The 15,185-nt window shown below is 44.7% G+C and overlaps 1 protein-coding gene across 11 annotated transcripts in view; it reads right to left on the bottom strand.

The window, feature by feature from the left end:
• Positions 1-14,405, bottom strand: part of CADPS2 (calcium dependent secretion activator 2) — a 340,428-nt gene extending 326,023 nt beyond the window's left edge. For 10 of the 11 annotated variants that reach the window (XM_076329917.1, XM_076329928.1, XM_076329958.1 and 7 more), the window contains exon 1: positions 14,038-14,405. In XM_076329917.1, coding sequence (XP_076186032.1) covers positions 14,038-14,361 — 324 coding nt within the window. In that variant the 5' untranslated portion in view covers positions 14,362-14,405. The remainder of the gene's footprint in view (positions 1-14,037) is intronic. The other variant, XM_076330015.1, reaches the window with a different exon arrangement.
• Between the last annotated feature and the right edge of the window lie 780 nt (positions 14,406-15,185).

Below are 15,185 nucleotides of genomic sequence, written 5' to 3'. Positions count from 1 at the left end.
GTGGGTTGGTCTCACAGCCTAATTACTTAAAGGCACCCATGTCCCTCTTGGCTGCCTCCATGCACTTTGGGGCATCTCCAGCCTCCCATCTAGGCCTCCAGCAGATGTTTAGAAGAAACATAGGAAATTACACATAGGGTTCAATGCTTCCAAGCATTTATAGCTTTGTTATTCCTAACCTAAGTTTCTATAAACATGTCAAAGTAATTGAGGACCAGGGCTATTAAAAAACATTTCAAGTTTATAAATTAAGGAGTGCCCAATTAGGCAGGAGTGCCCAATTAGGCAGGAGTGCCCAAACAGGTGGCTGGATAAAACTTAACCCCTGATTAGCCCTTTTAAAAAACAGGATTAGAAAACCCACATTAATCAGGCTACATTTTTGTTTTGTTTGCAAGGAAGATAAATCCTTAATCTTTCCATTTTTGTTTTGTCAGATGTAATCTTCAGATTGCTGTTTTTTCAAGAACCTAGAAAAGAGAAATCACAGTCCATTTGGTGGCCCATACACTTGACAGCCAACAGTTGCCACACATACACATGCTACTAATCAACACAGAGAGGATGCTACCCAAAGGCCCTCTCCAAGCATTAAAGACCTCACTCAACTGTAGGAGCAGCAGACTACTGCAAAGCCAACTATTAAAACAAAATACAGTATGTCAGCATATTTCATAACCAGGTTCTATTGAAGTCATACATAAAAAAAACAACCTGAAGAGAGTATTTGATACTAAAATGGAAATACTATTCCTATTCTACCTGTCATTCTGCCCCCATTAATCCCCACCTCAGCACTAGAAAGTATAAGCACAGCAACCTCTTGCAAATTACTTCAGGTCTATCTGCAGGATTAGATTCAGTGGATAGCTCAGGGTGTCACAATATTTTCCAAGGGCACTTTATTTGCTGTCTGAAGATACTCTTGAAAATGATTTCTCAGTCATTAATTATGCATTCTATTTCATATAATCAGTTCTTTTAATTAGTATCCCAGACAGCTTTGCTGAGGATCCCACACTTTTAGTAATTAGGGGCAGCTTGTTGCCCCTAATTAACTTCAGACATAGCAAGACTCTATTACTTTGTTACTTCAGCTGTTTTTATGTTTGCGTTGCATATTCTGTCCTGCTTTACTGGCTCAGAAAGGAGACTGCCCTGTTGTGCTATTTATCTCATTTAGGTTCCATCTCTCTTTCTTGACTCTGTGTTAGTTGCTGTATTTCAAATCTCTCTGACTCTCTCTGAAGTCACGTCTACACTGGCAAGCAGTGTGACACCAGAAAAGTGCATCTATACAGTGAAACTGTTCATGCTGAGGACCTAACACCCACCCTAAATGCATACCCTCCACATAAATGACGAGGCTTTACCTCAGTCCAGTTGCATGGACTTAATATGCTCCCAGAATGTAACTTCTGGTTTACCTTTGCCCACACACAGTCATATTCATGCAGTCCAAACCAGATCTCTGCAAGTGGGACAAGGAGGGTGACTTCAAAGCACGCTCCTGCTCTGAGCTAAAATGGCAATGCAGGTGATGATGTTGTCTCTGATTAAGTGTGTTACCTTTGGGGATGGTCTTACTTTTTAAAAGTCTCAATTATCTCAGCAGATCATACTTCCGCAGCTACTGGACAGTAGCCATGACCACTGCACATCAGCCCAAGACCACCCAGCATGGATTAGCAAAATACAGCAGTCAAGTTTAGGAACAGATTTTTATAATATGGGAAGAACTCTGCCAGCCTGTACAGCCTCCTTTCCTTGTGTGCTGCTCTGCGTAATTAAGTGCATTTGTAACACAGAACTTGTAATACAGCAAGAGGGTCCTGTATGGTGGCTTAACCAGTTTACCAATTTTATCACATCTCTGTGACCTCTTGAAGCCCATTCCAGACTTAGTTCTGACTAACACCTGTAGTTAGCAAATTAATGTGTTAATAATCTATTAGAGTTTAAATATCCAGAACACATAAAACAGCTAGCGGTTTAGTGAAAATCCAAGTAATTTTGTTGCCATTTAAAAAAAATAATACTTCTTATTCTTACATGATGCTTTTCATCTACAGACAGCAAGTTGTATTAAAGTAGCAGAAAGACTGTTGTAATCCAGTTGCTCCAATGCATGAATGAAGCCCCCATAATCCAAGGGGAAATGGTTAGCAACCTGCTACACCACTTAAGACACACACACAAGTCTATGGGGCCGGATGGGATCCACCTAAGGGTACTGAGGGAGATGGCAGAAGTGCTCACCAAGCCACTTTCCATCATTTATCAGCAGTCCTGGCTAACCGGGGAGGTCCCAGTTGACTGGAGGTTAGCAAATGTGATGCCCATCTACAAGAAGGGGCAGAAGGAGGATCCAGGGAACTACAGGCCCGTCAGTCTGACCTCAGTGCTGGGAAAGATTATGGAGCAGATCATCTTGAGTGCCATCACGTAGCACGTACAGGACAACCCGGCGATCAGGCCCAGTCAGCATGGGTTTATGAAAGGCAGGTCCTGCTTGACCAACCTGATCTCCTTCTGTGACAAGGTGACCTGCTTAGTGGATGAGGGAAAGGCTGTGGATGTTGTTTACCTGGACTTTAGTAAAGCCTTTGACACGGTTTCCCACAGCATTCTCCTGGAGAAACTGGCTGCTCATGGCTTGGATGGGTGTACGCTTTGCTGGGTAAAAAACTGGCTGGATGGGCAGGCCCAAAGAGTGGTGGTGAATGGAGTTAAACCCAGTTGGCAGCCGGTCACAAGTGGTGTTCTCTGGGGCTCAGTATTGGGGCCAGTTCTGTTTAATATCTTTATCAACAATCTGGACGAGGGGATTGAGTGCACCCTCAGTAAGTTTGCAGACGACACCAAGTTGGGTGGGAGTGTTGATCTGCTTGAAGGTAGGAAGGCTCTGCAGAGGGACCTGGACAGGCTGGATCGATGGGCCGAGGCCAACTGTATGAGATTCAACAAGGCCAAGTGCTGGGTCCTGCACTTGGGTCACAACAACCCCATGCAATGCTACAGGCTTGGGGAAAAGGACCTGTGGGTGCTGGTTGAGAGCTGGCTGAATGTGAGCCAGCAGTGTGCCCAGACGGCCAAGAAGACCAATAGCATCCTGGCTTGTATCAGAAATAGTGTGGCCAACAGGACTAGGGGAGTGATCATCCCCCTGTGCTCGGCACTGGTGAGGCCACACCTCGAATACTGTGTTCAGTTTTGGACCCCTCACTACAAGAAGGACGTCAAGGTGCTGGAGCGTGTCCAAAGAAGAGCTGGTGAAGGGTCTGGAGCACAAGTCTTCTGAGGAGTGGCTGAGGGAACTGGGGTTGTTTAGCCTGGAGAAAAGGAGGCTCAGGGGGGACCTTATCGCGCTGTACAACTACCTGAAAGGAGGTCATAGCAATGTGGGTGTCAGTCTCTTCTCCCAAGTAACAAGTGATAGGACAAGATGAAATGGCCTCGAGTTGCACCAGGGGAGGTTTAGATTGGACATGAGGAAAAATTTCTTCACTGAAAGGGTTGTCAAGCATTGGAACAGGCTTCCCAGGGAAGTGGTTGAGTCACCATCCCTGGAAGTATTTAAAAGACCTGTAGATGCAGTGCTTAGGGACATGGTTTGGTGGTGGGCTTGGCAGTGCCAGGTTAACAGTTGGACTTGATGATCTTAGAGGTCTTTTCCAACCTAAATTATTCTGATTCTAAATTTGAGAAAGAGCCAAGCAAGCACCACCAATAATACCCGGCCCTGTTCACAGTGTACCACTCTCCTTCCTTGTGATTTAGAAAGTAAAGAGGTCTTAAAAAGCCAGTACTACTCCTAAAATTCCCCAGCCCAGCCTGTGGGAGGCGGGGGCAAAGAAGGGACAAATGAACCCTCATCTCACTGTAACAGCAGTCCCGTAAGGTACTAACCATGCTACAGACAGGGTTCCCGAGTTAGAGCCATGCACAAAAATACTCATATACACTGATACTAGTGGGTGACTGATCTGCAGATCACCTTTAAATTACATGGTTAAGAATGACAACTGTATGAGATTCAACAAGGCCAAGTGCCGGGTCCTGCACTTCGGCCACAACAACCCCATGCAGCGCTACAGGCTTGGGGAAGAGTGGCTGGAAAGCTGCCTGGCGGAAAAGGACCTGGGGGTGTTGGTCGACAGCCGGCTGAACATGAGCCGGCAGTGTGCCCAGGCGGCCAAGAAGGCCAATGGCATCCTGGCCTGTATCAGAAATAGTGTGGCCAGTAGGAGTAGGGAAGTGATCGTGCCCCTGTACTCGGCCCTGGTGAGGCCGCACCTCGAATACTGTGTTCAGTTTTGGGCCCCTCACTACAAGAAGGACGTTGAGGTGCTGGAGCGTGTCCAGAGAAGGGCAACGAGGCTGGTGAGGGGTCTGGAGCACAAGTCTTATGAGGAGCGGCTGAGGGAACTGGGGTTGTTCAGCCTGGAGAAAAGGAGGCTGAGGGGAGACCTCATCGCTCTCTACAACTACCTGAAAGGAAGTTGTAGCGAGGTGGGTGTTGGTCTTTTCTCCGAAGTAACAAGCGATAGGACGAGAGGAAATGGCCTCAAGTTGCGGCAGGGGAGGTTTAGATTGGATGTAAGGAAAAATTTCTTTACTGAAAGAGTGGTGAAACATTGGAACAGGCTGCCCAGGGAAGTGGTGGAGTCCCCATCCCTGGAGGTATTTAAAAGACGTGTAGATGAGGCGCTTAGGGACATGGTTTAGTGGGCCTGGTGGTGTTGGGTTGACGGTTGGACTCGATGATCTTAGAGGTCTTTTCCAACCTCAATGATTCTATGATTCTATGACATTCTTAATTTACTTCCTTTTCAGCAACACATGAGCAAAACATATCTATATATCCACAGGCTGCCAGATCTCATAATTATCAGATTACCTTTATAGGATGTTTATTTTTTTATGTTCCAAGTGGTAAAACAGAAGGCTTATATACACAAAACATAGCTAGTCATTTTCTAACATTTATTATCATGGAAAAAGTTCTGGAAGCATTAAGTAAGAATACCTAAAAACTTGGACGGCAGAGAAAGACAACATTAAAAGTTGGCCTTAAAAATCTCAAGTGATGTTTTTAAATTAAATTTGGGAGCTAAAGCATTCTGAAAAGAACCCAAAACCATATAAATGACATTGGTAGAATTTGTATCACAGAACATTTAAGCTAAAATGCTTCCAATTACTTCATAACCACTTACCAGCACGCTCAGAACCTCCACCGTTTGTAGCATATATGTGGTTTTGAGAATGATACTGTATTTGGTGTTGTCACCACAAGCTGAATCTAAGTGTCCATTCAGGCAAATACTCCAACTCTGCAAGTTGGAGATTACTAGAAACAAAAATTTCTCATGGATTTTGTTAACTCCCATCTCCAAATAATATCGCTATTTGTTGCTCTTCAATCCCCACTGGTAAGAGACTGAAAAATCCTCTGCCTTTTAATGACACCATAGGAAGGAACAGAGAGTCAGAGGGGAACTGATTGCTAAGATGATTTAATATCAGTTCTATACCAAACAACCACTTCTTCTTTATTTTTATTTCTTTTCTTTGTTTATGCTCCATCCATAAGGAGATCAAAATAAAAAAAATAAAAAAACCTGGTCAATATCAATATTTTAACACTAATGCATATTTGATGTATTAAACAGTTGGAATGGTGAAACATTCATAGAACACTTTTGAACGAGAAACAGACACCAGTACCTTGCTACAAGGCCTCAGAATACATAATTTAGAAATAAATGAACGTATGAGCAATAGGCACAAACTGGGATGCTCCCCAGCAAAAGCCAGCAAGATAAATATTTGGCGCAGACTGCCTGGAGGTGGATTTTTATTTTTTAAAAAGAAAACTCATGAATTCCCCATAAGAAAAACCTCCACACATGAAAAACCTGCAACCTTCCGCAGAAAAAAATCTGGGACCGCGAAAACAGTTTTCCCCAATGTACTATATCCTACCACTGCGATTTCCATGGACTCCAACTTCTGAGCACCAAGTTTCTCACCAGCTCCTTGCCCTTGCTACTCTGTATTACACTGACATGGGTATTGAGACAATTCACTTTTTCCCAGCTGAATCCTTATCTCTTTATCCTAGCCCAATATCTTTCTTGCAAATTCTTATATCCAAGATATTCCGCCTTCATTTCTGTTTCATACTGAAAAGCATAACTCTCACAACCAGTGGATTTCTCTGCTACAAATTCATTCCTCTTAACTTTGTCATCGTCCTTGCTGAACAGTTTCTCTACTCCAAAATTAATTCAGTTCCACATACTTTCTCAATACCTTCAACTCAGTCCATGGAACTCTCCATTGCTGATTTCCATTTCTCCCCTAATCTTTGTACATCATCTCTTTGGAGATCTCATTTATACACTATCTGAGCTTTGTCCTTTCTTCCACGTCCTTGTCCGTGGCCCAAGTCTACTCAAAGTACTATCCTAAGGATTTTTTTTGTGTCTATACTACCACTGAGAGTATCCCTCCAGCACTTGTATTAAACAGAAGCTGCCAGCCTCTATTTCCAAAACCCCACAGCCAAGACAATTGAACAGAAATGAATAATTAATGCATGAGATAAAAATGGAAACAGAGCTGGAGAAAAATTCTTGTACAATCACCTTTTCTTCTAATTTTTCTTCACCAGGTCATGTAGTTAAAGAAGTACTCGCTGTAGCTCTGTTCATTCTTCACAATGCTGCTAATTAATGCTTTTCCCATTCCTGACAGGAAAAACACTCAAGAACATTCTTAAACTTATGCATACAAGTAATCATGCTTGAAGAGAAGCATATGTTTTATCTCCACGCTGCAAAATAAATAAGAACCAGAAATAAATTCTTTTGGGCAAGTACCATCAACTTCTAGAGAATTTTAAACAAAAAATGAAAAGCCTTCAACGCTTATAGCTGTGAAAATAACCTTCAAAATGCAAACCTAAGTTGATGCAGCCTGGTACCCACATACAAACACTCTGCCTCTCCTGCTGCTCAGAGTTTCCCCCACACAGCAACAAACTGAAAACTGCCTTTTCACAGCTGCTATTCTGAAACCTGCGGGAATCAACTGCAATGTACAAGAACCGGGCTGCTTTCAATTTGGTGCCAGCACTTCTAGGCAGAAGCAGGCATTGGAGATAGGCACTAGGCAAAGGGAACAGGAGTTCAGCAGATGCTGTTCCTCTCCCTGCCTCCCCTCCTGAACGGCAATAGCTAGAAACCAAGGAGAAGTTTGAGTACCAAACCTGTGCGTGCCACAGCCATCAGCAGGCAGCAAGAGGAGTAAGTTGGAAAGAAATACAGGCGGCATCTTTGCAGCTACTGTGCCAAAAAAACTATATGGAAAGAGACTTAAAGATTAAAAAGTTTAAGAACCTCAGAGGCTGGCACCCAGTTCAGACAGAGTAATATACTAACTGGGGCTCAGTACAACTAAATATAGGACCAGAGTCAAGGCACAAAGACTAGCACCCCAACACACATCCCTCAAGCAGAGGAGAGCCAAGCACCTTCCTAGAAGAAGACGCGTCATCCCATCTTGCTCTTGGGTTGATAAATGGGAAGCAAGTTATGAGCTATTAGCTTTCCAGTTCTAGCAAGCATACAAATAAAAGGGAAGCAGCAGGAGAGAGGGATGTGTTAAGCTAGCAAAGTAAGAGACGTCTACACACAAAAAAGAAGAAACAAGGATAACAGGAAAGTAGAACGCAAAGATAGAGGTACATTACAAAAGCAAAACAATATATACCGAAAGCAACTTCAGGATGATATTCACCAATAGTAAAAAGAAATGGTACAAAGCCAGAAAGAGAAAACACAGGTCTAATAAGCAGCATGCAAATGGAGAGGTGATTGGTTAGTAGTGTCCCCAAATATGAACTGGTGACAACAGGTGTGCACAGGGGAAGAGGAGGGTAAATTTGCTTTTACAGAAATACATCATTCCGTGAATAGTCAGCTAGCACCCAACAAGTATCTTCTGCTCTGGCAATATTCTACAGTTAAAGACAGTACATGGTAATGAATATTTTGATATACCGCCCCTCTCCAGATACAGGGAAAGGAGTATGGTTCGGAGGGGAAAAGAGTATTTTCACCAGCTTTGTTCTTCCATGGCAGCAATGAGTATGTTTCTCAGATCATGTCAGACAAAGTTATAAGGGCAAGATGATCTGATTTGGTATTTCTGCTTCTCTGTCACCAATTACCAACAGTTCAGATACACAAAATATAATGTGAGAATAACAACTGCCTGCAAAGGGTGAGAAATGCAAGGCAGCCCAGCCAGCCAATTCCCCCATACTGTTCCTGCAGAGATGGCGACAGTCAACTGATTCTTCAAACTCCCTTCCTGTCAGCTCCCCTGTAGAAAAAAAACTAATAAGTAGTCTTCCTCAAGCACTTTAAATGGGGTATTTGCCAACAGAGTTAACACACTCGTCAAACTGCACGAGTGACAGAAAAAAATAAACACCTGAGGTCATTCAGAAAAAAAAATTAAAATTATCCCCTCAAATAATAATAATTTAAAAAATAATCAAATTTCAAAGGCAAGTATGAGTAAAATAGGCAGGGAAAACAAAACAAGCAAGCAAAAGAAGATGTTTTTTTCAGCATAGTAGAACTAGGTTTGCAGACTGTCCCTACATGTCACTTCATTACACAGCTGTTCATCACAGCCTTGTTTTCCCAGCACATTGCCCAGCTTTTGGCCAAGCCACACCGATCAATGCTGAGCTGGCAGGGCAGCACAACAGTTTAAGATTAAAACAAAATCCTGATGGATTGTCATTTCTGAAGTGGCACTGGTAACTAGAAGGCTCTGCTTCTCTCATCACCCTTCAGTATTTCCTCAGCTGTGGTTGACTCAATTGCCCATTGTGAGCAACTTTGCTACTGCAGGCAAGAACAACTTCTTCCCAAAAGAGCAAGTTCTGACTGCAGTAAAAAGATCCGTTTGCCAATAATCTTGTCTCAACATGTATAGAGCTGTGTAGGCCACCATCTTAACGGGCTTTGACAGGATTTACTAAAATACTCTATCCTAACTTGACTGAAACAAAATACACGCAGCTTGGAGCATTATGACAAGGTGTTATCAAGGTGTTTGTGACAGGGAAAAACAAAGCAGCAAATAAACTTGATTTAAAATTACTTTCTGAAACACTTCACAAAAAAATTAAAATTTGTAAAGGAAACGTTGAAGGGAGAAATGGAAGACGTCTTCTTAGAAAGCCCTTTAGCAGAACGTTGACCAGATGGCCAAGTTTTACAGCTAAGCTCTTCCTCTGAAATATGTCTAGAGTTTCTGGCAACAATGGCTTTGGATGTACTCTCCTTGCTACCTTAGCAGTGGGGAAAACAGCATCTTACAAAGGAGGCTCAGAAGCCAAGAGACAATTTTTCTTTCCCAAAACATGCTCAGCCAACCGATAAGTAGATACACATCACCAGCTCAAAAGCAAGGAAAAGTGGGGCTTGGGGCAGGAGAAATAAAGACACTGAGAATAAAACTGTGATCCAGAGCATGAAGTCTATCCCTGTAACCAACGTTTTTCTGATCAAGTTATTTAGTGGACACGTATCATTACAAACCTCTCCTTTAGAGGTAAAGCCCAAGAAACAGGAAAGAACAAACTCGTGGAGTTCAGATGAAAATAAATTACTGAATAGTACCACTCCTACATTTGAGTATTAACTAGAAGTCAATGTTTTTGATATACTCACGATTGAGCAGGTAGAGAGAAGAGCGGAAAATGAAGGAAAACACGTCGGCATGTATTCAGGAAGTAAACTCATTTATTTATGATTTCTAAACAGCCAGCTCAATTACTTCTGCTACTTATCACCTATGAAATCAAAACTTGAACTATCAGCTTTGATATACTAAGCCTTTCATGCATTAGGAAATCTTGTTTAGCATAGGAGTGTTACTTCTCTCCCAGTCTTGGGTTTCTACTGTGTGACCACTTGATTACTAGAGTAAATTTTGAAACATTGAGGACAAAAAACACTGGAAGAACACCTTTTCTGTTAGTTAATTGTTGCACTTCACTATCCCTTCGTTCCCCAGGAGCTTTAACTCTGATTCATCTCCCAGATAATAACCTGCCTTTGGCACACACTCCGAATAAAACTGAGTACATACATACAAGTGTACAACTGGTTAGTATAAACCACAGTTACCAGGGTCATCATCTAATCACTGACTCTGCATACGTTCACATACACCACCTTCCCTTGGTGGAAGACAGCCACACTGGGAATGCATTTCTCTTCACCACCTAAATTCCATTCTGAGGACAAATTCAATCTGCTGGTTTGAGATTCAGTTTGGCTGGGGTGGGAGAGAAGAAGGAAGAGGAATGGGATTAGCTAACTATTCTCCTCTTCTCTTTTGCTGGACTAGAAAGGAACTGGAGCGGAGAGGCTAAAAAAGAAAGATGCTGAAATACGTTCCAGAGGACTCATTAAAAAAAGTGGAAACTACAAAAAAGTGACAAAGTCTCTTTAAACCAGGGACAGACAAACCTTGCTTGATAAAGGCATGACATGTAATGCATTGATGCATTAATATTTCTCTAAAAGTTCAGAAAAAACATGACCAAATGTCCATAAGTATCTATTGAAAATGTGTTACTAAGTACATATTAGTTTCACTCTGTAGAACTAACTCCATCTTTGTCAGGATCTGCTACCCCACCTTGAAAAATCATGCCATGCGTCAGTTCCACATCTCCAGTATTAGCTTATTCTTCCTCCTCCACCACCAATCTGCCATTAACCAAAGTAAGACAGGATGTAATAGTAGGTCACCAACTAACTCTGAACAGTTAAAAAAGAGTATTTCTACCACATATCCTACAGATTAAAAAAAGAAATGCAGCCAGATTATAAAAGTATGTGTTTCAGCAAAGTCTGGGCTAAATTACATTGAATTTGGCATTAAAAACAAGTTAGCAGAGTTGATGGACTCTGGTGAATTATGATAGTTCTTTTTTTTCTTAAAGTTTGATTTCTTTTTTTTCTAATTAATCTTATCTATCACAATAGAGTTGAGCTAATTTTACTTAGTGAGAAGAAAGAAGAATGAGAAAGGCCAACAGAGGAGTGAAACACTGCCTGCATTTAAAATTCTTTACGTTAATTAGTATAATTCAGTCCATTGAGTACGATGGTTTCAAGATACCGTATGTACATTTTAATCTGATACTGAAGGAAGAACATAAGAAGCCAGCCATATTGTAAACCATTTCCTTACTGATATTACAATGCAGTTGAGGATATTTGATATGTGAATTCCATCTCATTCCCTTACTGGATAATATGTTCCACATTAAAAAAGAAGCAAACTGCATTCTGCAATATTTGCTCAGCAATATGCCAAATTAACTGGCAGAAAGAACAAATTACTTCTGCTCTCAGGCAGGGTGGATACTATTCTTAGGTTATCAGAAAGACTGCTGGTGCAAAAGCATTACGAAGAGTGCACAACCGGAGACAGGTAGACTGGGCTGGAAGCTGGAACCACAGAACATCATAGGTTCTGGTTCGAAACCATACCTTGGATCGCTTATCCACTGATGACGGACAGGACATGCGGTAGTTAACGGCTCCAGTTAAATAACACAGGTAGGGAATCTCAGTCCAGCTCGCAATGGACAGCCAGCCACATAACAAAAGTCAGATGTGAAGCAAAAGAGCAAGAGATTAAGGGACAGTCCACATCTGTATCGTATCTTGGCAGTGGGAAAACTCAGTCAGGAAATAAGACAGACTTTTACCCTATGGAATATGAGACCAGCTATCACACATCCAAAAGTGTCTTACTACAGGACACAGTGTAAGACAGGTGGTTGCACTCTCATTCCTAAGGCTGACACGGGGCCACTGTGCAACACAGAGTGCAAAAATTAGAGCACAAAAGAGGGCTCCTTTGTATGGCTCTCAGCGATCCTGAACTATCAAAGCAGGTTTTCTGAACTCGTGAAACTCACGAACAGTTCTGCTACCCTATATTCAGTAATTCATTGGGTAATATATCAAATTGTCAAATAAGAGGAAGGATGTTTATGTGCACTTCATTACTTCTAGAAAGAAATGCAACTCCTAGAAAGAATTTTTTTTGTGTGTTGTCTTATTTAAAAACACTAGTTCCTGACCAGCAAAAGACAAATCAACCTTGTTCTGCAGCTAAATTCCTAAACGCGACAAAAATCTCTTCCTACATATAGTAGTTAACTTAAAAGTCAGAGTTCACTTAAAAACAGTAATTAGCAAGAATAACATTTGATTTTAGGTATCAATTCTGTCAATCAATCTGTTCATACGTTTAATCTACAACTGTTGTATTTCTGTATTTGCTGCACATCAGTAATCTCTTTTCATACATCTTATTAATAAAAATAATTAATACTGTAGTTATTTTTAAAACGCAGTTCCTATACTTAGTGACAGAGATGAGTGAGAACTTCTAAATGTTCAGTATCTTCTGCAGTTGATGGCCACAAGTTGTAACCTGGAAGCTGATTAGGAAAATTTCATCAAGAAGAGGACAACGCAGCACTGGAGCAGGTCACACAGATGGGTTGCGGGATCTCATCTCTGGAGGCTTTTGAGCCTCCTGCTTGAACCTAGACTAATATCAACACTACATCAGGTCAGCTTTGGCTTTGTCCAGCGGGAGGTCACACTTAGATGACCTCCAGATGTCTCTTCAAAATATCATTTCTATGATGACTGTTCTGGGGTGGGGAGTCCTCAGTGGGATGGTGAAAATTTTCATTTTGCCAGATTTTCTTTGACTTCCTGCTTACAAGATGTCTTTATACAAGCTTCACAGTTTAAATACCTAACACTTAATAAAAACAAAATGTTCTTCCAGAAATAATCTTATTATTACCGCCACGTTAACTTGTCAGAGAATTCACTAAGCACAAATTACCTATAGCAGGCATAATTCAGACACCCCAAAACATTTAGTATTGGATTTTACAAACCCTTAGAAATATGGAAGTACCAAGATCATAAAAAGCCAAGTGGAACTGAATTCTTTCCCTCTGGAAAGTGATGCGGAGGGGGTTTTTTTGTTTGTTTCTTTTCTGCTTCAATTTGGGTTTGTTTGTTTTAAAGAACTGAAAGTAAAAAAAAAAAAAACAAAAACCAAATTTTTTAGACCAAACATATCAAGAACCGAGCTTTTAAGTAGTTATCTGGAAATGCAGCGCCTTGTTTCAAAACTTTAAGTATTCTACCTATTCAATAGCTCAAAAGTCACAGAGAATAAGCACTGTTACAGCATAAATACCTACCACATACCTGCCAATTCTCAAGGGCTTGTCTCTGATGTACAAGATGCAGAGAATAATTTTGGTCAACCTTCACTGGAAGGCCATTCTCATCACAAACACGCATGTTTCTCTGTACAGAGAGACCGCACTTAATAATTAATGAAACAAAATAGTTTTCTCGTTCACCTCTGTATTATGGCTGAACGTGCTCGAATTGGGCACAGATGGTCAGAATACGATTTGCAGGAGGCACCTCTGGGAGGTTTAACTCCGTCCATCACACAACGCCGAGAAGCAGAAGCATCTCTTCGGCTGCAAAACGGCCCCACCGCCCTTACGCCCGCACTCTGCGCTCCCGTTTCCTTCGCACGGCGACTTTAAGCGCAGCTCTAAAAACTTGAAAGACTTTACCCCTGCTGACTGATGGATTCCTAGGTAAACGTGCTGTTTTGGAGAAGCCGCGCTGAAACCTAGCTGTGCAACACCCTGCTCTAACACCGCCCGCGCTTGCGGTGCCGCCGGCGCCGGCGGCGGCTCCCCCCGCCGTGCCCCGGCCGGCGCCCAGCGCCCGGCTCAACCTGTTGCGGGCCGGAGCGCGGCAGCGCGGCACCCGCGGGCGGGCGGGCGCGGGACGGCCCGGCGGGGGGCGAGCGCAGGCGGCGGGGGCCGGGGCGGCGGGGCAGGGCGGGAGCGGGAGGGGGAAGGCGGGGGCTCACCTTCTGCTGCCGGCGGGCCATGTCCGTGGGCTGCTTGGCGTTGAAGGGGTGCGCGATGCACCTCGCGATGAACACGTAGAGCTGCAGCCGGAGCCGCTTCTCCCGCTCCTCTCGCTGCAGGCGCTCCTGCTCCTCCCGGCCCTCGCTCAGCACCGAGGGGCTGGGGCTGACCGCCCGCGCCGCGCCGGCCTCCCTGCCCCGCGGGTCCCGGGGCGGCGGCGGCAGCGAGCGCGGCGAGCCGCCGCCCGCCGCCACCAGCACGTCCCGCCGCTCCTCTTCCAGCACCTCATCGGACTCCTCCTCGCTGGAGGACGGGTCCAGCATCGCGCTCGGCGGGCGCCCGGGCGCGGAGCGAGGCGGGGAGCGGCGCGCACCTTTCCGGACACGTCGAGTTTACACACAGACTGTTTCCGACCGGCGGCGGCCGCCGGGCGGGAGCGGAGGGGCGGGGAGGGGAGGCGGGGTTTGGGAAGGGGGTCGAGCCTGGGTTGCCGTGGGAATTGCTCCGAGCGGCTCCCGGCGGAGGCGGGGCCGGGGCTGGGCTAACACCTCCGCCCGCCCCGGCGGGGGGCAGCGGCCCGCAGGTGGCTGGTCGGGGCGCGGCCGCGCCGCACCTGCCCCGGCACGGGACGGCTCGGCTCGGCTGCCCTGCTCCCAGCGACGAGGGCAGCTGCTGGCCGGGAAAGCCCTGGCCCCCGCTCAGCAGCGCTGCGCCGCTCGGATCCTGCCGGTCCTGGCAGCGCCTGGCCCGGCTGCGCCCTGCCCCGCGTCCCGGGGCCAGCGTGGGAAACGCGCCCGCCGCTCGCTAGCCGGCTCAGACACACGGGGGGACGCCGTGCTGGGAGGGGAGCGGAGGGGAGCGGAGGGGAGGGTGGTGGGCTCTGAGCCCCGCTCGGCTCGACGCGGCACTGCACGGCTCGCCGCCTACCCCGAGCTGGCTGGCATCCTCTGCCATGTACCGTGGGGGAAAAACGAGAGGCATCTCAAATAGCCCCAGAAAAAGAAGCCACCGAAACCATGCCTTTCTGAGGTGGGGGGTGAGCTGATGCTGAAGCGTGCATTGCTCTCGTAGTATACCTCTGTTGGGAGCCCGCTGCCACAAATAGGTAGTTCACATCTCTCTGAAATCGTTGTTCCAGGCTATCTGC

The sequence above is a fragment of the Aptenodytes patagonicus genome, chromosome 1 (assembly GCF_965638725.1).
Source record: "Aptenodytes patagonicus chromosome 1, bAptPat1.pri.cur, whole genome shotgun sequence".
Classification (NCBI taxonomy): domain Eukaryota; kingdom Metazoa; phylum Chordata; class Aves; order Sphenisciformes; family Spheniscidae; genus Aptenodytes; species Aptenodytes patagonicus.
Note: the sequence above shows the minus strand (reverse complement) of the source record. Positions and strands in the feature narration are given on the sequence as shown.